This window comes from Rattus norvegicus, chromosome 5 (genome assembly GCF_021556685.1).
Source record: "Rattus norvegicus strain SHRSP/BbbUtx chromosome 5, alternate assembly SHRSP_T2T, whole genome shotgun sequence".
NCBI lineage: Eukaryota > Metazoa > Chordata > Mammalia > Rodentia > Muridae > Rattus > Rattus norvegicus.
In genome coordinates this window covers 144,334,673-144,356,128 of record NC_141538.1, presented here as the reverse complement: position 1 = coordinate 144,356,128, position 21,456 = coordinate 144,334,673, and the positions used below count along the sequence as shown (strand labels likewise).

The 21,456-nt window shown below is 46.4% G+C and overlaps 1 protein-coding gene and 1 long non-coding RNA gene across 3 annotated transcripts; one reads left to right on the top strand and one right to left on the bottom strand.

Annotated features, from left to right (window-relative positions):
- Positions 1-1,684: 1,684 nt before the first annotated feature.
- Positions 1,685-8,256, top strand: LOC148006044 (uncharacterized). Its single transcript, XR_015621116.1, has 2 exons — positions 1,685-1,735; positions 6,654-8,256. It is a non-coding gene; the product is annotated as an uncharacterized LOC148006044 (long non-coding RNA).
- A 1,461-nt stretch (positions 8,257-9,717) lies between these two features.
- On the bottom strand, positions 9,718-20,250 carry Mrps15 (mitochondrial ribosomal protein S15). 2 transcript variants are annotated; one of them, NM_001007653.1, is given in 8 exon segments: positions 9,718-11,204; positions 11,421-11,612; positions 13,414-13,472; positions 15,925-16,009; positions 16,935-16,983; positions 18,517-18,595; positions 19,766-19,807; positions 20,037-20,243. In NM_001007653.1, coding segments are annotated over 8 exon segments (774 nt in total). In that variant the 5' UTR covers positions 20,167-20,243; the 3' UTR covers positions 9,718-11,066.
- Between the last annotated feature and the right edge of the window lie 1,206 nt (positions 20,251-21,456).

The following is a 21,456-nucleotide window of genomic DNA, read 5'->3' as shown; positions in this document are numbered from 1 at the left end:
AGCCCAGTTGCTGGGGCAACGCCGCGGAACAGAAAGGCGAACCAATCATATGGTGGATTGATAGGAGGTGCTCCGAAGAACAGCGCTTATTGGGTTAGGTGACAAAGACCGCTCCAGGGGATTGGTCCGAACGGAGGTGCTCTACGTTGACCTCCGGGGAGCGCTGGTTTTGAGTTTTCTAGTCTAGCTTCCTAGTCGCCGGGAGCCTTCCAGCCAGCTGCAGGAATCCATTGCGGCACAGCCAGGGCCAACTTTTTGCACCGGCGAACAAGGAAAGTCAGCTCCCGAGTCTTCGGAGCCGCTCGCCCTGTCTAGAGTCCCGGTCCACATTGCCTGCTGTGCTGCCCCGGGCAGATTTGGGAGCCACCTCCCAGGGACCCACAGAGGAACCAGTGAGGTCACGGCAAGCGCCATAAAGGCACTCTGAATTATATATCATTTATCTCCTTTCTAAACTCTCCTGGAAGCGATATCACGCCGGATTTACTACTCAGTGTGGCAACCCGGCCCGGCCCTCACCTTCGGCTGGTCCTTTTCAGATGATTCTTGAAGATTTCAGTGTTTCTCCAGCCTCAGCAATCTTGAGACTTGAGCTTTGGAATCCACATCCACCTCCCTGGGTCCTATTAATAATCAGCCACTTATTTATTTTCCTTGCAGAATCTTCACATTTCTTAATTAATTCCCCTTTCTGTATTCCCACGTTCCGTTGTATCACTGCTCTGATGCAGTAGGACTAAATTTCAAAAGGCACTACTTAAAAAACAGCACATCCTTTAGTGCCGTCCATCCTGCTTCTGGCATCCTCCTCACCACACCTTCTAGCTCTCTTTCTTTTTTAAAAAAGATTTATTTATTTATTTAATGCATATGAATACACTGTAGCTGTCTTCAGACACACCAGAAGAGGGCATCAGATCCCATTACAGATGGTTGAGCTGAAAAGAAAATTATACGAATTCTAGGTTTAAAAATATAAAATTAAAAGAGTTAGCCCCAAAAGCCACAAACTCAGGGCTAAGCCCTGCCGCCAGGAATAGCAGGCCATAAAGATAAAGAAAAGGAATACAAGAACCAGCTCAGGCTATCGAGGACTGAGCCATAAACCATCCAAAGACATCCCCCCAGCTTACTCAGAGTCATACTTTAACCAGATGTCCTCCAGACCCTGATAAGCCCCTACTTGTGCTTTTCAGCCATTGTGTCCTACAGAGAGCATTCCAAGAAACCGGACAGCCCAAGCCTAACCAGAGGTGTTTCAAATACAAATGCTCCATCAATTTTGACAAACTTTTAAAAATAATGAGGACCTAAAGACCCTACCCTTCTCCTGATTTAGTAGCTCTGTTCCAGGAACCAGGGGGCCATAAAACCTTCTGGCGTCCCCTTATCTCCTGGAGCCATAAAACAATCTTGTAACTTGTGGTACATTCCCCTTTGACATCCCCCATCCCCTGGTGCTCACAGCCTCTGCCTTTAAATACTCTTTTTCCCAGCCTCTCGGGGTCGACACCTCTGTCTCCTGCGCGGGATACGTGTCGGCCCGGAGATCTCTATAATAGGTCTCCGTAATAAACCTCGCCTTTGCTTATTACATCCAAAATGGTCTCTCTGTGTCTGGGGTCCGCGATTTCCCAAGACTTGAGTAAGGGTCTCTCTGCGTGGGATCTTTCATATTTATGGGGGCTCGTCCGGGATCTGCGCGACTACCCCAGACTCCGAAGACCCCTTGGAGGTGAGTTGGATGTTTGTCTGAGTGTTTCTGTGTGAGCGGCGCCGCATTCGTCAGTCTGTGTCTGTCTCTGTTTTGGTTCCACCGTGTGTGTATATATGTGTGTCTTAGTACTGGTCAGTGTTAAGAGGGCAGATGGGTATTCCTGCCCTGTGGTAAGAGGGCAGATGTGTGTTCCTGCCTTGTGCTGAGAGGGTGGATGTGTATTCCTGCCCTGTGCTAGGAGGGTGGATGTGTGTTCCTGCCCTGTAGGAGAGTGGATGTGTATCCCCACTCAGTGCAGCTGCCTTTGTGGTCCGTGAGGACCCCCTGGCTGCGGAAGGGGGGACGCCCCGGGCCCGCAAGGCTGCAGCCCCTGGAAGACGTTCCACGGGCGGAGAACAGTCGGGAGAGCCCGACTATGGACAGTCAGGAGGACCTGACTCTGGTTTTCTGGAACAAAGGAGATGGAATGCTCCTTTTACCTAGGCGGGAGTGGACGAGGAATCCCACTCCGTCAGAGGTCGAGTTCGGCTGCCTATTTAAATATAGGCACGGACAAGTGTGCTTAGTCGTTAGGACAAGAGGACACTCTGGAATCCTGTTGGGAGGTGGAATCAGATGGTCCATCTCATCCCAAAAGCAGCTAAGGTTAAGCTGCAGTTTGGGCCACGTACTGAAGGTACCAGGCATCTGTGAAAGTTGGTTATAAGATGCTTTGTCTTGATATTGTTTGTCTGGCTTGTTTTCTGTGGTATTGTCGAGTGTCTTTTTGGCTTTTGTTTCGTTTTTGAATTTTGGACTGACGACTGTGTTTGAATTTGGACTGACGACTGTGTTTAAAATCTTGGACTGATGACTGTGTTTGAAATCATGAAACTGTTTGCTTTGTTCGTCATAGAGTTTTACTTGGTCCTCTTGGTGCTTAAGTTAAGAGTTAAAAATAATTTGCTTGAGAAAAATTGTTTTCTGCCAAGGAGTTTTGTCTTTCTCTCCTGAGCCTCCTCCCCAAGGAGAGAGGCCCCTCCCTTTACTCCCCTTGATCAGCCTAGCTGCTGTTAACAGTTGTGTAAACAGACATTAACAAAAACCTTGAGGACAAAACCTCTCGTAAATAAAAAAGTTCCCCAGATTAGGCCTCCGGTACGAAACAAATATAGTGAGTAAGAAACTTAATTTTATGGACCCCGCTCTAGTGGCGGTGTGTTGGTTGATAGCCAATGTTAAGTTTTTAAAACATAGTGTTTTATCTGTGCTTGAGCTCCCAACACACAGTAGGGGGGAGCGAAATTAGCTGCGGAGCTGCTAAAGCGAGCATGGGGACTTCTCAAGTCTCACCCAATTTTTCTGGCTCTTCAAGAGCTGTTTAAAAGGAAAAGGCTTAAGGTAAAAAGAAACACTATAGAGAGATTTCTTAGTGAATTACTACACCTTGGTTCGCCATCTCTGGGAATCTCACGGTGGACAGCTGAGATAAGCTAGAAAAGGATTTAAATTTTGCTTGAGAACAAAGAATCTTAAAGGTGGAGTTTCAGCCGGTATGGCACTTAGTGCGTAGCTGCCTAAAAGATCAGAAATGCTGTCAACAGGCTATAAAAAAGGGACAGGCTGTGTTAAAAATGCTACATAAAGAATAATCTAAAAAGGCTGAGAGTGAGGTGGGAGAGGACTCTAAGAAAAACAAGAACAAGAAAGGAATTTCTGCTTTTAGTGACCAGACCTTCAACTCTTGCTCACAGAAAGAGGGTGCTCATTAAGAGAAGTTCTTTAAGGAGCCTGCCTTATCTGCTGGCCCTATTCCAAGAGAGGAGCCAGTCTCCAGCATTAAATTACTTTTCTCACTGGTCATCATTAGCATAGAGAATGCCTTTGATCTTATCCCCACAACAGCTAGTTCCTGCCCCTGTGGTCGAAATGTCCCAGGTTGGGGGACAGAGAAGCCCCTAAAATAGTTTCAAAGAATCTACAACAAACTGTAAAGAACTTTGTTTTGTTTTGCCAGTTTAAATTTAGAATTCAGGCTTTGGCTGTGGCCGAGGTCAGGATTAATGTTTTCGTTTCCATGGGCCCTTAGCCCACTGAGACAGTTTGGTAAAGGACTACTACTACAGTCCTGATATTCAGAGACATGGAGAGAGCTATAGTTTTTTTTTATTAAAGGTTGGTACTATAGTATTAACAATCTCTTTATTAGATATAAGAGACAAGAAGCCCCAGGTGAACTGGTTACAATTCTTTTGTCAGCTGCTTAGTATCTAACACCCAGGTTCTACCGTCTCTCCATCCTTTTGTTATTAGTTGTTACTGAAAGCCTAGTGCCATTTAGAGGATGGGTCTCTTGAGCGATAAAGCCACTGAGCAGGCACTAAAGGAAGGTACTCCTTAAGGGAAAATCTAAGTCCAGAGAGACAGCCGGTAACAGATAGGCTGCCCCTCTGCTCACTTTTCTGTTTCACAGACACAAGGTGTTTTTGTCCCAAGAAAGCCTCCTGGCTTAGCTGTGTGACTAAATGCTATTTGCCCTCTTCAGTGGACCTCTATTCTCAAGATTCTCTTGTTTTCTCACCATCCCATTTGAGATGCTTGTTAGTAACTGTTACAGGTCTTCTTTACCACCGAGGAAAGACGGAATCCTACTAGAGGCCAGAAAAAGTGTTCCAGAGATGGATGGAAGGCCCTCACTTCTGCCTGCTCTCTTCAAACCCCTAAAGGTAGGGAGTGCCAGGTCTGCTGCCAGGCTCCAAGGGTGGGTCTCTGAGGGGCTAAAAAATGCCCCACCAATCTGGCTAAGATAAGGAAAAGATATAAAGAGAAAGTTACAAAAATTTAAAGGGTTAAGTTAAGTTGCTGAGAGTTAGTACAAGTTACAGAGAAAGAGGTAAAAAGAACAGAAAGCTAAAAAAAAAAAGAGACAAAAAGAAGAGGAAGTTAGAGAGATAAAGAGAGATAAAAGACGAGAGAAGAACATATACTGGCCACAGTAGTTAGGGAACCTAGGAAGATAGTACCTGGCAACAGAAGAGAATTCCTGACTAAAGATCAGTGTGCCTAATACGAAGAAAAAGGATATTGGGTCAGGGACTGCCCCAGAAAGAACAAGAGGGGACACTGGAGAGCCTCTTGGTGCTGGCTATACACAGAGATAGAAGGGAAGCCCGCCCAGTTGTTTTGTGGATACAGGGACCCAATGCTCTGTGCTCCTATGCCCCCCTGTGGGCCAATATCCAAAGACCTTGAGTGCAAGGAGCTACTGACAACGAACAATACTTATGGACTGCCCGAAGAACAGTGGACCTTGGCGTGGGCCGGGTAACCCACTAGTTCATAGTCATCCCTGACTGCCCCCATCCCTTGCTCATGAGAAAATTGCTCTCCAAATTGGCTTGCGTGGGCTGAAATGGCTGGATGAGGCCATGTGTATACATATCTATAGACTGTGTATGTGGAGCTTAAGACCTGTCTCAGTACACCAGTAACTGATGCTGGGAGTTGAATGGCTTAGTGCTTTTCTGCCTGAAACACACCGTTCCTGCCAGCCGGGCACTAACAATTATCACCCAATCCAGGACTTAAACTGTGATAGAGTGGCTGATAGAGTGTCCAAAGATGGGACCACTGGTCAGCTGCCATGGACTAGATTCTCCACCGGTTGGGGACAATCTGGTCACCTTGCTGCCCAATCCGGACCTGGAGCCACCACAGCACGAGTGTCAAACACTGACAGAAGCACATGGGTGGAGGAAAGACCTGTGCGACTGGCTGATTGACCCCTGCTGAAAGCCGAGGACCTTGTCCACAGACGGAAACAGTTCTCTTCATGAATAAAGGTCAGAGACAAGTGGGTGCTGCCATGGTGGACAACACAATGTCATCTGGGATGGCTGAACCTCTACCCCCCCCCAACACATCAGCGCCACAGATGTCTTTGCCATCTCTTAGATGCCCTGATGAAGCCAACAACTGTGAGTACTATTCATTGCTCAGGATATCAGGAGGGAAGTGATTCAGTGACATGGGACAATAACAAAACAGATAAAGTGGCTCAAGAAATGGCTATGCAGGAGCCTATCCTGGTTACAGGCCTACAAGAAAGAACAGCCACTGAGAACTGGGATTAGACTAAGGGATGGCCTCACTTAGAATGTACAACAGAAGAAAAGGCCCAAGTTGTTTAAAAGATAAAAGGACAATGACACACTTGGGGAGAAAGCTATACACCCCAAAGAACAAACAAAAGACTCACTTTGCCAAATTAAAAAAATAGACTCATTTAAGAGATAAGAAGTTTGTCCAAATAGTTAAAATATATATAATAGACTTTAAGATTTTAGCCAAGAGAGACAGTAAAAAGTATAAGATATGTCAGTAAGTGAATGCTTAACAAACAAACAAGACAAAGAGACCTAGAGAGTTTAATAAAAAGTCGAAGTGAACTTCACTGAGATAAAACCAGAAAAATATAATCACAAGTATCTCCTAGTGCTTGTAGATACTTTTTCAGGAATAGATAGAAGCTTTCCTCACCAAACGAGAGACGGCCTCTACAATCATCAAGAAGATACTAGAAAAAATCTTCCCCAGGTCTGGAATTCCCAAGGTAATCTGGTCAGACAACGGCCCTACTTTCGCCACCAAGGTAAGCCAGGGTGTGGCCAAGTATTTAGAGGTCGATTAGAAATTACATTGTATTTACAGACCTCAAAGCTCAGGACAGGTAGAGTAAATAAATAGAACTCTAAAAGAGACCCTAAACAAATTGACCATGGAGACTGGCACAGACTGGGTGACACTCCTTCCCTCTTGCTCTCTTCAGAGCAAGAAATACCCCTTCCAGACTCAGCTTTACCCCCTTTGAGATCTTATATGGGGCCTCAGCTCCCCTGACTGTATTAGATGATGTTACTGAACCAACATGTCATAGTAATAATGATTTGTGTGCCAGGCTAAAAGACCTACAGGTGATACAGAAAGAAATCTGCTCACAGCTGACAGCAGCCTATGCCCCGGAGACCCCTGAGACATCCCATCAGTTCCAGGTCGGAAGCAGCTACACTGAGCCCAGACACTCGATCCTCGCTGGAAAGGACCATACCTGGTGCTGCTGACCACCCTGACAGCCGTCAATTCTCAGCCCTCACCAGCCGTGTACTAGCTGTTAGGGCTGAGAGCTGGGACCTAGAGGGAAATTCAGTCATGTTTGTCCTGGGTTCCATCGAGATAGGTGTGGGGATAGGCTTGATTTCTATTACAAATGATGTAACATTACATATGTTAGTACTCCTAACACTTCTTGGGATTGTGCCTCAGGGATCACAACCTATATAAGTTTAGAAGTTCTGAAAGACAGTCATGACCTTGGTGTATAGGTTCAGATAGTGTCCAGATTAGAATCCTGATGCTAAAGACTTTTTAGCTGACCTCCAAAAATACCTAACCTCCCTCTCAGAGGTAGTCCTTCAAAATAAAAAAAGATTAGACCTGATATTCCTTAAAGAAGGAGCCTGTGTGCTACACTGAAAGAATGTTGCTTCTATACAGACCATTCAGGAGTAATTAAAGACTCCATAAATAAACTTAAAAAAAGGTTAGACAAAAGACAGACAGAAAAACACATCAGAGATAGTTCGAGAGCTAGTTTAGTAGATCTCCCTGGATGACTACCCTACTCTCTGCTACAGCTGGGCCATTATTAATAATTTTCTTGGTTTTAGTTTTTGGCTCCTGCGTGACAAACAGGTTAATTGCTTTTGTTAAAAATTGAGTGGGTGCTGTGCGGTTGATGGTCCTGAGACAACAATACCAGTCAGTTAAGACAACTGGTGAGACCAAATACGAGACTTGATATCAAAATTCTAAGATTAGAATTATTTAGTAGGAGAAGACGGGAATGAAAAGAAAATTATACGAATTCTAGGTTTAAAAATATAAAATTAAAAGAGTTAGCCCCAAAAGCCACAAACTCAGGGCTAAGCCCTGCCGCCAGGAATAGCAGGCCATAAAGATAAAGAAAAGGAATACAAGAACCAGCTCAGGCTATCGAGGACTGAGCCATAAACCATCCAAAGACATCCCCCCAGCTTACTCAGAGTCATACTTTAACCAGATGTCCTCCAGACCCTGATAAGCCCCTACTTGTGCTTTTCAGCCATTGTGTCCTACAGAGAGCATTCCAAGAAACCGGACAGCCCAAGCCTAACCAGAGGTGTTTCAAATACAAATGCTCCATCAATTTTGACAAACTTTTAAAAATAATGAGGACCTAAAGACCCTACCCTTCTCCTGATTTAGTAGCTCTGTTCCAGGAACCAGGGGGCCATAAAACCTTCTGGCGTCCCCTTATCTCCTGGAGCCATAAAACAATCTTGTAACTTGTGGTACATTCCCCTTTGACATCCCCCATCCCCTGGTGCTCACAGCCTCTGCCTTTAAATACTCTTTTTCCCAGCCTCTCGGGGTCGACACCTCTGTCTCCTGCGCGGGATACGTGTCGGCCCGGAGATCTCTATAATAGGTCTCCGTAATAAACCTCGCCTTTGCTTATTACATCCAAAATGGTCTCTCTGTGTCTGGGGTCCGCGATTTCCCAAGACTTGAGTAAGGGTCTCTCTGCGTGGGATCTTTCAGAGCCACCATGTGGTTGCTGGGAATTGAACTCAGGACCTCTGGAAGAGCAGTCAGTGCTCTTAACTACTGAGCCATCTCTCCAGCCCCTTTCCTCCTTTTAAGAGCCAAACTTTTTAAAACCGTCTAGTACAACTTGAGCTTTTTGTTTTGGTTTTTGAAACAGAGTTTCTCTGTGTAGTCCTGGAACTCGCTGTGTAGACCAGGTTGGCCACAAACTCAGTGATCACCTGCCTCTGGCTCTGGGAGTTTTGGGATCCTGGTACAACTTGAGCTTCTTTTTTTTTTTTCTTTTTTTTCGGAGCTGGGGACTGAACCCAGGGCCTTGCGCTTGCTAGGCAAGCGCTCTACCGCTGAGCTAAATCCCCAACTCACAACTTGAGCTTCTTAACACCTCAACTCCACCTGTAATAAACATCTTTACCCTCTGGGGGGGGGGGGGGCTTATGCATTTTGTTACTGCTTAGCTCCCTTAAGTACCTAAAGTTTTGGCAAAACAGACCCCCTTTCTCTTTTCCCTCTGGGTAGTGTCAGATTGTATATATGGTCTTTAGAATCAAGACAGCTAGAAGCAAGTTGTGGCAGCACATGCCTTTGAGCCCAGCACTTTGTAAGCAGAATCCAGCCTGGTCTACATAGCAGGTAGGGCAGCCAAGACAGGGACCCTGTCTTAAAAAAACAAAAACCCCAAACCAGGGAGAGCTAGGTTTGAACCCTAATCAGCTTGCAAAGTTGGACATGTTGTCTGCCGGTCTGTGTGCCAGAGGCTATTCAAAGAGATCAGAGGCCAGGCTAGATGGGAGGGCTCAAGCGAAGAGGAAAAGGGGCAAGCAGGGAGGAAAAAGTGTCTCTGCCACTTCTGCTGATGCCACTGCCCCAGCAGCCGCTGTTGCTGCAAGGTGCTGCACTGGATGTGCTGAGCAGAGCTAGGCTGAGTAAACTGAGGGTGGGGCTAGCCAGGCAGCACGAGGGTTCTCTTCCCAGGCAGTGTGTTATGGTTCTTGTGACAGATGCTCTCGGATGACAGAGTAGCTCGCACCTTTACTCCTTCTGGCTAGGATCCTCTATACAGTTTGGGGGCGGGTTGGGTCTGACAGCAGGTGCTTTCTGTTGGCTTAGTCTGAGATGTTCGGAATGCCTCATCTGCATGTGGAGGCTTAGTCAGAGATGTTCGGAATGCCTCATCTGCATGTGGAGGGCTTGGGGCACTGCCCCTACATGACACGGGGCCTGGTACCAGAAGCAGAAGCTCCTACAGTTCCTTCAGGGTCCCTGGGGCTTCAAGCCTTAGCTCGACCACACCAGGCTTCCTCTCACCGTCCACTGCCCCACAGCTGTCTAAGTTTTCCCAGTCTGTTTTCAATAGAAAGACAGTTAGGCTGGGCAGTGGTGGCAGAAGTCTTTAATCTCAGCACTTGGAAGGCAGAGGCGGGTGGATTTTTGAGTTCCAGACCAGTCTGGTCTACAGAGTTCCAGGACAGCCAGAACTATACAGATGAACACTGTCTGGAACTCCCTTACCCTCCCCTCTCCCCCCAAAAAAGAGAGAGACAGCTAGCTTGAGGAATGGATTTAGGTGTCAAGCAATATTAAAGTGCCCAAGGCAGCATTTAAAACAGTGCCTTTCCTGCAGGCCTGATCCACTCCTGTGGCTTTTTCTCCTTACTCCCTAGTCCCCTGAAAGGCTGGCACCTGGACCTGTAGCACAGGACCTCCAAGTCCAGTTGAGGCCCATTTCATTAGGACCTTCCTCAGTGTTCTTGGAGGCAATAACCAAACAGTTCAACTTCACTTTTGAGTCTTCCTGCCCACTCACCTCCTCCTCCATCTCAGGGGGGCCCTCAGAAATGATTTTCCCATCCTGACATGGTCCATTTTTCTTTTTATATTCCTTTCCTCGGCAATTAAAGTTTTAGAGAAAGGGTATCATATAGTCTAGACCAGCCTCAAACTAGCCATGCAAACAAAGATAGCCTTGAAATGACATTCCTGTCTGTAACTTGCTGGGGCCAGTCATTCAAACACAAAAGCTCAGTATCCATGGCAATCACACACCAGGCCTCAGTTACCCTAACAGCTCCCAGACTGCTCTGTTCAGGTCTCAGCCCTCATCTTCCACAGGCTCTTTGGTAGCATGTTAACATAGCTTTCTCTTTGTGGGGTCTCCCTTCTCAGAATGAGGCCCAGAGTTCTTCCTTCAGTATGATGAACTGATCCCCGCCCCCCAAGATAGGGTTTCTCTGTGTAGCCCTTGGCTGTCCTGGAATTTACTCTGTAGACCAGGCTGGCCTCGAATTCAAGAGATCTGCCTGCCTCTGAGTACTGGGATTAAAAGTGTGCACCACCACTGCGTGGCAAACTGAATGTTTCTGTGCCCGAGTCCCATTCATAGACTGAAGCCCTAACGCAAAGTTACAGTATTTGAGTCCCACTGTCCCTGAATGTATGCCTTTAGATTTCTTTCCCTTTTAACTTGCAGTTCCTTATGCCTAGATGCTGTTTCTCTCTGCCAGTGAACTCCTCCTCATCCTTTAGGACTGCCCAGTAGACAGCTCCTACGGCTGTCAGCATTACCTCTCGGAAACATACCCCGTATTGTTTCTGTGACTGCGTCCTCTGGGAAGATGGCAGGGACTCTGCCTCTGAAATCCCTGGGCCAAATGAAAAATAAACTCTTCTTTCTCAGGCTAAAAAGAAGGCCATCTTCTGCCATTCTTCAAGGGAATAGACTTTATTAGTTTTCTTTGGTCTTCTCTGGTAGGGCATTTGAAGGGTTCTCTGGCACCCTTTCTCTTTTTTCTTTTTTGGCAGCAGCTGCAGCAGCTTTTAAAGCCATTCTTTGCTTCTTCAGCTTTTGTACCTCTTGGAAAACCTGGTGGTTGAAAGGGTAGAAAAAGACTGTAATTGTATGCAAAGCTCGGATTTGGAGCAGCTCTGGGACAACTACATGGACACCTCATCTTTTCTGCATGTGCTGGTGACCTGAGCCAGTTCTAGACCTTGGTCAGACACAGACCACTTCTCTCTTCTACTCTTGCACCTCAGTCCAGGGAGGCTGACCGAAGCGACCAACCATATCAATTCATACCTGAATGCACAGAGCCTTCTTGGCCAGGAAGCGGCGGTGAACCCTTTGGAAATGCAGAGGGGGTAAGGCGTACTCCACCCCCAGCTCCTTGCAGGTCTTTTCGAAGACGTCATAGTTGGTCTGACGGAGGAGTCTGAGAAACTTTTTCCTCTGGTCGATGCTCATCAGCAGATGGCGTTTGTGGACTTTGTCCTATAGAAGAAGCTACATTCTATTATTTGTCATTTTGAGACAAGGACTCACTTTGTGAGGCCAGGCTACATACATACATACATACATACATACATTTACTTATTTATTAAATGTATGTGAGTACACTGACGCTGTCTTCAGACACACCAGAAGAGGGCATCGGATCCCATTACAGATGGTTGTGAGCCACCATGTGGTTGCTGGGAATTGAACTCAGGACCTCTGGAAGAGCAGTCAGTGCTCTTAACCACTGAGCCATCTCTCCAGCCTCCCCATACTTACTCTTAATTTCAATATTTTGTAATTATTAACTTGCTTCCCATTAATGATATGTGGCCATTTCATCATTTCATTGAAATGTCCCTACAATCTTATGCAAACATTACTACAGTTCTGCAGGAGATACTGTCATTGTTCCCAGTTTACAGACAGGAAAATAAAGTTTAGAGAACATATTTGCCTGCCATAGGTCTTTAGACTGCTGACCCTGAGAGCAAGCCTTGAATCTGCGTCTACTGACTGCTGACTGCAAATCAGTCTCCCCAGTACCATGTGTCCGCTCAGTCTCCAGCACTTAGGAGAATGTAGGCCTGAGTAGGAAGAAAGAGCCTTGTCCTCTGTTCAGGCCCTGCTCCATGAGGGGCTCTGCAATGGAGCTGGCATTCTACATCTCAAATGAGCAAAACTAACTTCCAAAGAGCAATGTTCAACCAGCTCCTGGGAATGCTAAAGGCTAGATCAGTCTGTGTTCACAACTGCATACTCGTACTTATAAAAACAAAACAGGGCTGGAGAGATGGCTCAGCGGTTAAGAGCACTGACTGCTCTTCCAGAGGTCCTGAGTTCAATTCCTAGCAACCACATGGTAGCTCACAGCCATCTGTAATGAGATCTGGTGCCCTCTTCTGGCCTGCAGTCACATATGCAGGCAGAATGCTGTACATAAAATAAATAAATCTTAAAAAAAAGACACTGTTTATTAAAAATAAATAAATAAATAAATAAAAACAAAACGAAACAAAAAGCAACAACAAGAACCCTAGAAGTACCTAGGTATGATAGCACATGCCCTATAATTTAGATCTCAGGCGGCTGAAGTGAAAGGATGGAGAGTTCAGAATCAGCCTGTGCAGCACAGGGACCAAAACACCAGCGAGCTCGTATTTCTAGCAGCTCTGTGCTGCCCAGCTGAGCAGTGACACAGTGGTTAGGAATATGGGCCCCTTGGCAAGACTGCCTTATTTTATGTGTCAGGCATCACTCCCTAGCAGTGTCCCTTGAGGAATAATGTCACTTCATGGCGAGAGTGCTCCTCTGAAAGATTATAAAGAAACAGTTCTAAAGGTTATAAGAGACACCAACACTGCGAAGAGTCTAGAGATGCTAGGCTTAATTCTTGTAATCCTTACAGTCCTGTGGCAGGACTCTACAGATGTTGAAAACAAGTGCTCACACACCAGGCCTAAAGTCACCGTGACTTTAAGTAGAAGTGACAGAGCTATTATCCATGCATTTAAAAACTATTTATCAAGCACCCACTGTGTGTCAGGCAGTGAGCATGCTCTACAGTTTACTAAGCACCCACTGTGTGTCAGGCAGTGAGCATGCTCTACAGTTTGTTTTCTTGACCACTGATGGCAACCAGCAGAGTCTGTAAGGCTCCTTTTGTTCCTCTAGAGGCAAGAGGGGAGTGTTTTCCTATAGGGTTGAGGGTAGCCTCTCTGGTGTCACAGTCACTAGCTTCCCCAAGCCCCACCTCCTTGCTATTGTGGTTTAGCTCTGAGTCAAGCCTGGGGTTTACCTTTCGATGTTTCTGCATGTGTTCTTCATAATTGCGGATCTTGACAGTCAAGGCAACAACTGAAACCACAAACCACAGAGGATGAGAGTGGGGCATAGAGGAAGGGAGGGCCCAGGCCCACCTCGTGTTTTAAGAACCAAAGGAATAACAATCAGCGGTGCTTCCGTATAGCTCTAAATCCCAAAGCACTCAGAACTGCAAGACCTCAAAACACTGTGGCTCATCTTTCTACTAGAAAAGCAAGGGGTTGGGGATTTAGCTCAGTGGTAGAGCGCTTGCCTAGCAACTGCAAGGCCCTGGGTTTGGTCCCCAGCTCTGAAAAAAAGAAAAAGAAAAAAAAAAAAAAAAAAAAAAAAGAAAAGCAAGCTCAAGAAAAGGAAACACTTCATTCCATAGAGGTCATTATCTATCATAGCAAGTAGCACTGTGTGTGTGTGTGTGTGTGTGTGTGTGTGTGTGTGTGTGCGCGTGTGTGTGTGTGTTGGGGTGATGGTGGAGAAGGTGGTTGACATAGTCTCATTATGGGGCCTGGTTTGACCTAAAACTTGCTATGTAGCCCACACTTTGATCAGCTTGCCTTTCTTCCTGTACCTAGAAGTATGGGTGTGAACCCCTGGGCCTGGCTGGTAAACAGCACTCTCAATGGCAAAACTGTCGTCCTAGTTTCTGGCCTTGTGATATAATGTTTTCATCTGCAAAGCTGATGCCTGAGAACCATGCACTTCAGTTACAAAAATAATGGAGACACTGGCAGAGAGATCTCTGTGTGGTATTGACATAGCAAGTTTTCAGGCCAGCGGGGACTACATAGTGAAACAGTGTCTAAAACAGTGGTTCTCAACCCTGTGGGTCAAAACCCTTCCGGAGGTCACATATCATAATTACGTTGTAATTCATAACAGTAGCAAAATTACAGTTATGAAGTAGCAACGAAATAATTTTGTGGTTGGGGTCACTACAATATGAAGACTATATTAAAGGGTCACAGAATTAGGACGGTTGAAAACCACTGGTCTCAAAGGAAACAAACACCCTAAAAACAATAACAAAAACCAAAAAAAATAAATAAAACCCTCAAATGTTTTAACTAAGCTTATGAGTTTGTGTTGAGCTGGGCTGCATTCGTAGCTACCCTGGGGCAGCCTGCAGGTCTCAGGTTGAAGACACTTGCAAGAGCATCAAATTCAGGAACTCTACCATGCCATACGGTCAGTGATTCACTGCTGTACTAGAGGTCCCAGCAATCGTTGAGCTAAAACACTAAAACTTTCAAGAAAACACAGAAGGTGGCTCAGTGGGTACAGGTACAAATCTGACACCTGAGTTCAATCCTAGGAATCTATGGTGGAAGGATGGATAGAAGGATGGAAGGCGGACATCTAAAATTGTCCTGTCTGGCACACATGCACATGCATTACACATCATATCCTTCCACATACAGTAATAAATAATAATAATAATAATAATAATAATAATAATAATAATGTTAACTGTTAAAATGCTACTCTTTTTCTTTCTGTGTTTCCATTATTAAGGTTACAGAATTAAAACTTTTCACTTATAGGACTGGAGAGACTTTTCACTTATAGGCACAGGGTTAAGATGCTCTTCAGGAGGACCCAAGTTCCATTCCCAGCAGATGGTGGCTCACAACTATGTGTAACTCCAGTTCACGGGGTCTGAAGCCCTTTTCTGACTTCCACTGGCACTAGGCATAGGCACTGGCACTCCCCTTCCCAAGCCACATCAAGAGCCTAGGCTAGGTACCAACTAGGCATAGTGCACAGACATACACATTAACGAAGTTTTTAAAAAGGGATGGAGGCTCAAAGACAGAGGAGGTAATACCAGCTGTAATGTAGGCTGACGGCAGCGGGGAAGAAACCCTGCAGACACTGCGTAGGCCACCAAGTCACTGCCCTGCTACCCCCTGGTTCCATGCAAGAGGTAGGCTGTCACTCATATCTAGTGAGGGCTCCTGCTAACTCCAGCCAGAACCAAAACAGGAACCTGGAAATGTTCCATGCTTGCGGGCATGACAGCACTCCACAGATGTGAGTCTCACTGTTAGCCTCATTTTTTTTTTTTTTTTTTTTTGGGTTCTTTTTTTCGGAGCTGGGGACCGAACCCAGGGCCTTGCGCTTGCTAGGCAAGCGCTCTACCACTGAGCTAAATCCCCAACCCCTAGCCTCATTTTTGTTTCCAAGGAGTATATACATTGTCGAGCTTCTCAGTCTCACCACAAAGTAGGAAATAGAACTTCAGCCCTGTCCCCAGCTAGCTCCATCTTCAGACTCTGCTCTGGAAGCAGCGACTCCAGAGAAGACAGATGCCCTGTTTGCCTTCACACAGAGCAATGGGCAGAACTCGGCTGTCCACTCTAGCATCACTGGACTTGGGATCCAGAGTCCCAGCATGCCTCTCCCCTTCCCAAGCCACATCAAGAGCCTAGGCTACGAACCAGCTAGCAGACTCCTATGCACCCCCACTACCAAGAGCCCCTGGACCAACTTCGAGCCTCCAAGGTTCTGTAATCCTCAGGGTTTTCCGCAATCTTGTTCATCAATTGTTCTCGCTTGATTTTTAACTTCTCTTTCTGTTGGAGACAGAAATTGGAGAGAAATCTGAATAGGGAAAGTCCTCTAAAGACCAAACTTCCTGACTGGGAGGCTATAGTTACTAGTCTAAGCCCAGAAAAATTGGGGCCAGAGTTTACTGTAGCCTTGGCCAAAAACATGGCTATCTGTAGCCTTGTGAGCCCAAGGCTAGAGCTGAAGTTAAGAAAACTAGTTTGCTGGCTGAATGTTTAAGATGTACTTGCTCATTCATGTACACATCTGTGTGGTCTGAATGAGAATGGCCCCTATAGGTTCTTTTTTTTTTTTTTTTAATTTATTTATTTTTTGGTTTTTTTTTTTTTTTTTCGGAGCTGGGGACCGAACCCAGGGCCTTGCGCTTCCTAGGTAAGCGCTCTACCACTGAGCTAAATCCCCAGCCCGCCCCTATAGGTTCTTATATTTGAATACTGGATCATCAGGGAGTGACACTACTTGAGAGGGTTAGAAGGCGTGGCCTTGTTGGAGGAAGTGTAGCACTAGGGTGGGCTTTGACCTTTCAAAAGCCCAAGGCAGCCCCAGTGTCTCTCCTTGCCCATGGATCATATGGAGTTCTCAGCTACTGCTCCAGTGTGTGCCTGCATGCTGGCATGACTGCACCACGATGATACTGGGCTGAACTAATGGAATTGCAAGTAAGCCTCCCATTAAATGCTTTCTTTCATCAGGGTTGCCTTAGTCATGGTGCCTCTTCACAGAGACAATAACAAAAAAGACTAAGACATCTTTACTGAGCATCAGCTGTTTGTCAGACGTCAGAAGCATAATGGAGAAGCAAAACCCTCTTGTTGGGGCTTGGTTTGCATAGAGAATGACTGCAGGATAAATGTTCTGACTGGGAAAGCCTGGGACGGAGGAATGGAGTTCCCAGAGAGAAGACTTAGGGCGACACAGGTACACACTCACCCTGCTGGCCATTTCCAAAGACAGGATTCTTTTCACAACATCATCAACCCTGCAAAAAAAACCAGAGCAATGAGACAAGATGGGAAGAGGAAGAAATGTTTTTTCTATGAGAGTTTATGTGTAGAGATTATATTCATAGGCACACAGGTACCTGTGGAGGCCAGGAGAGGGTGGACGAACCCCTAGAGCTCTGGGTTAAGGTAATTTTGAGCTGTCTGGGACGGGAACAAAACTGGCATCCTCTGGATGAGCAGCAACACTAACTACTGAGCCACCTAGCCTGTCCATGCGTTTTTCACAGTAGTTTGAAGGGGAAGAATGGCAGACTGAGACCTCGTAAAGGGCGTGGTGGTGCTGCTGGAGAGAGGGCTCAATAGTTAAGAGCACTGTTTTGCAGTTTTCAGCCCCTAAAGTGACTTGTAACTCCAGTTCCAGGGGACCCAATGACCTCTTCAGCCCACTGTAAGCACCGGGTACTCATGTGGTGCACAAACATACACATAAATAAGTCTAAAAAGACTTGAGACAAAAACCAGAGAATGAAGAGCGGGGATGGTCAGATGTATAAAGGTGCTTTGTGTGTAAGTCTGCCCACGGGAACCATAAAGCTATAAAGGAGTAATGACATTACAAAGTTGTCCTCTGATTTCCACACGTCGGCTTCATGGGACCCTGCCCAGTCATGCACACATACACAGTAATAAATACAAATTAAAGAAAAGGTAGGGACTGGGAAAATGGCTCAGTGGTTGTAAACACTCGTTCTTGCAGAGGGCCAGAGTTTGGTTCCCAGGGAGCACTCATATCTGTGGGCACTCATGCCTATGGGCACATAATGATACACACGTGCACATAAATAAAAATTAATTGTTAAGAACATTTAAATTGCAAGAGCAAATGACAGTTACTTCTACAAGAAATGCAGCTCTGGTCTGTTGGGCTGAAGACAGCCAGACAACTGGGGCTATTTACTTGAATGTTCTGGTCTCATCTCAGGGAAAGTAAAGGAAGGATTTCCACCTCATACAGACACAGGCAGACTGCATAGTAAAGAAGGTTGGAGCCAGCCCAGCTTTCACTGTACAGAGGCTAAGCAGAAGGACTTGGCTTTGGTGTCTCCCAGCTCTGGATTCTAGTCCTAGCTCTGTGTAAGACAGAGCATTTATACAAATAGGACACAATCTCTTCTTTTACAGGGCTTTTGTGAAGTCAAGAGAGGAGAGATTTCTACCAAGACCAGCGGAGCATGTTAGTTCTTGGCATCCATGGTTGTGAGTTCTTCACTAGGAGTACCAGAAACAAAAGGGGAGCTGAGCTCTATGAGCACCAAGTACCCCAGCTGCGCCCATTACACCTGTAGCCCACCTGTGCCCATCACACCTGCAGCCCACCTGCACCCATCGCACTTGCAGCCCACCTGTGCCCATCACACCTGCGGCCCTCACCAATGCTCACCACATCCAGGGATCCACCTAATCGAGCATCAAATACAACAGGCCGAGTCTTTAAGTCACCTCTTTTCTACTCCCTGCCCATCCTCCCAGGAACTCTTATACCCACAGCTAGGTTTCTTTCCGCTTACTTCTCCATGTTGGGGATGATGTTCTTGTATTCTTTGATGAACGTGGAAGAGGCTGGTTCATCATCTTGCTTGGCTTGGACTGTCAAATACAGGGATGGAAAACACTCAGTGTTAACTCCCATTCTCCCAGGCTCCACTCTTCCTACTCACTTTCCAAATCTGTGGGAAGTACCCAGGGTCTCAACAAGGCAATGGACACATCGAAGCTCAGTTTCTCTTCTGCAAACCTTGTGGGCACCTGCTTCTATATTGCATGCTACAAACAGGGGGCCTTTCCCAAGATATGCACTGTGCCTGCAACACAAACCCACTTGGCTCTAGTTATCAGATTCCTCACTGGGATAAGCTCTCCTGTGGACAGGAGTGAGCTTGGCTTCATTTGAACTCAGTGCCCTATCCTGGTCCATAGTCGAGCCTAGAATAAGCACTTAACAAAGCTTACTGGTTTGTTATTACATGAATGAAATAAAGAGTTTGAGGGAATGCGGCTAGTTTTAAGGGAATGCCAGGATCCAGTACATATCACTAAAAGTGCAGCTATTGTGTGTGCATTCCTACTGTGTCACTTGGAAGTGAGGTTGAAGCCTGGAGTCCAAACCTAGTCCAGCGCCACCAAGATGATCTATCTTCTCGACTCTGTTTAGCCAGACTGTTTTGCCACTGTGCAAAGGACACTAGTAGCAATAAAGACTATTATATCACAGTTTATTGTGCACAGGGTTAAGGGTGCTTTTCATACGCTGCCATGATTGACTCCTAATAACTGTTCCAATGGATCCTTTGACACTCATTTCAGCGCTGGTTCACAAAAAGCAGCTTGCCTCAAATAATATTTGCTTGTTAGAGGGCCCTAAGGCATACTAACTTAGGATGAGAAACTACATCCTTCATCTCAGAATAGCAGATAAAAAGTGTTACATTCCTAGAACACAATGCTTCCTAGTGTTGCCAGTCAAACACTCACTCACTGGGTCCAGCCAAGCTGGACTGGGTTGGACCCCAGGCTTCGATCTCACTTCTAAAGGACACTGTAGAAACGCCCACACCAAAGCTGAGCTTTTGGTGATCTGTGATGTCAAATGAATGAGTGCTTTACTCCTACCTTCTCGTGCACCCCATAAACATACGCTTTATATAACGTGAATGTAGGGTGTCTTTTGGCCCGCTCCTTTGCGCACCACTTCTGTCCCCTTGTTCACCCCAAGCCCTCCAGGCAGTCTCTCTTTTACCTCAAGTATCAACCTCGTACCTGGTTTCTGGACGGCGTATGCACGCGCGGCATTCAGGAGACCTATGCAGAACAGAAATAGCTGAGACTCATTTCCTTACACAGCCCCGCATAACCCTTATACCACGGACTGCGTGCCCCTGCGCCTTATTTCCCTATCTCACTCCTTTCGTCACTCCTTTCCTAGCCATCACCCTTTCTTTCCCATCCTGTCACTGCCTTCCTCCGGTCTCCCGGTGCCTGGATCCTCCATCTTCGCCCAGCTCCCATGGGACCCAGCTCGGTGGCTCACTAGGAGTCTGTAGGCCGCAGCGTGCGGAGGGCAGACTGGCGCTGCTTCTGGCCCTCAGCGCAGGGACTGGGGCCTGTGTCACCGCCTGGACACGAACGGAGCTCAGCGCGCGCCACGCGGCCCGCAGCATGGTGACTTCTGACTCCGCGGGCCGGCGCCGCCACTGTCTGCTCCGCGGTGGCTCTAGGTTACACGGGCGCAGCCATGATGGTTCAGGCTCGACCAATCGAGGTGAGAGCTCGACAAGAGCAGCCGAGGGCTAAGCGAATGGATTGGCTCCGGAGTGTTGAGAAGCTGGGGTGGAATCCAGGGATTTGGCCTGGTGTGACGCCCGTTTCTATGCTTACAGACCTGGAGCACTGTGTGAACTCTAAAAAGTCACCCATTGACCTTGCATCCGGCCTAAATCACTTCCTAAAGTTTCTTGTGTTCTTGACTTGGTCTGTGGTTCCCAGCCCGTTGGTCAAGACAAATTGGTGGTGGGGTAGGGGTGGGTGGTGGTGGTGGTAGTGTGGTTGTTGAACGACCCTTTCATAGGGGTCGCACATCAGATATCTTGCATATCAGATATTTACATTATAATTCATAATAGCAAAATTGCAGTTATCAACTAGCAACAAAAATAGTTTTATTAGGGGTTGGGGATTTAGCTCAGTGGTAGAGCGCTTGCCTAGGAAGCGCAAGGCCCTGGGTTCGGTCCCCAGCTCCGAAAAAAAGAACCAAAAAAAAAAAAATAGTTTTATTAGGGGTCTCCACAACATGAAGAACTGTATTAAAGTGTCTCTGCATAAGAAGGTTGAGAAGGTCCTAGTTATTTTAGGGCTTCTGTGGGATTGGCCATACCCTCTCTAGAGGCTAATATTCTTTCTTGGCTCTCCTCCAGGACCAGGGCCCTGTAAGAACCCCCAGGTTCCAGCCTTCTTTTGTTGGCTTTGTATCCCAGTGACTAAGGATGAAGATTTTGGAAGGGTGCTAAGCCATTACTATGAGACCCTGTGGGCAAAGTCTACCTTTCTGGGCTGCAGTGTATTCAAAACATCAAATGAGAATGGTAGTAGTGTCTTTTACATTGTTCAGCCTATAGACCGAGGCAGCTGTATACGAAACACGTGTTTAAATAGTCAGGAGTCAGTACTTAGCTGTGATAAGAGTGAAATGAGGGATGTAAGGACAAATATAAAGAAAAAGTGTGTGTGTGTGTGTGTGTGTGTGTGTGTGTATGTGTAAAAGTGTCAAGGAAAGAACATATTGTCCCAAGCCTGAGACCAGGGCCAGAGGAAAGTAGACATGGAGATAGGCAAGGCTTTTCTGAAAAGATCTCCAATAGCACAGGGCATAATCCTGACAAATGTGGTTGCATGGAGTTAAAGTGACGTTGGGCAACCGGAGATGTAGTTTGGTTAGCAGACTCCCTACCTAG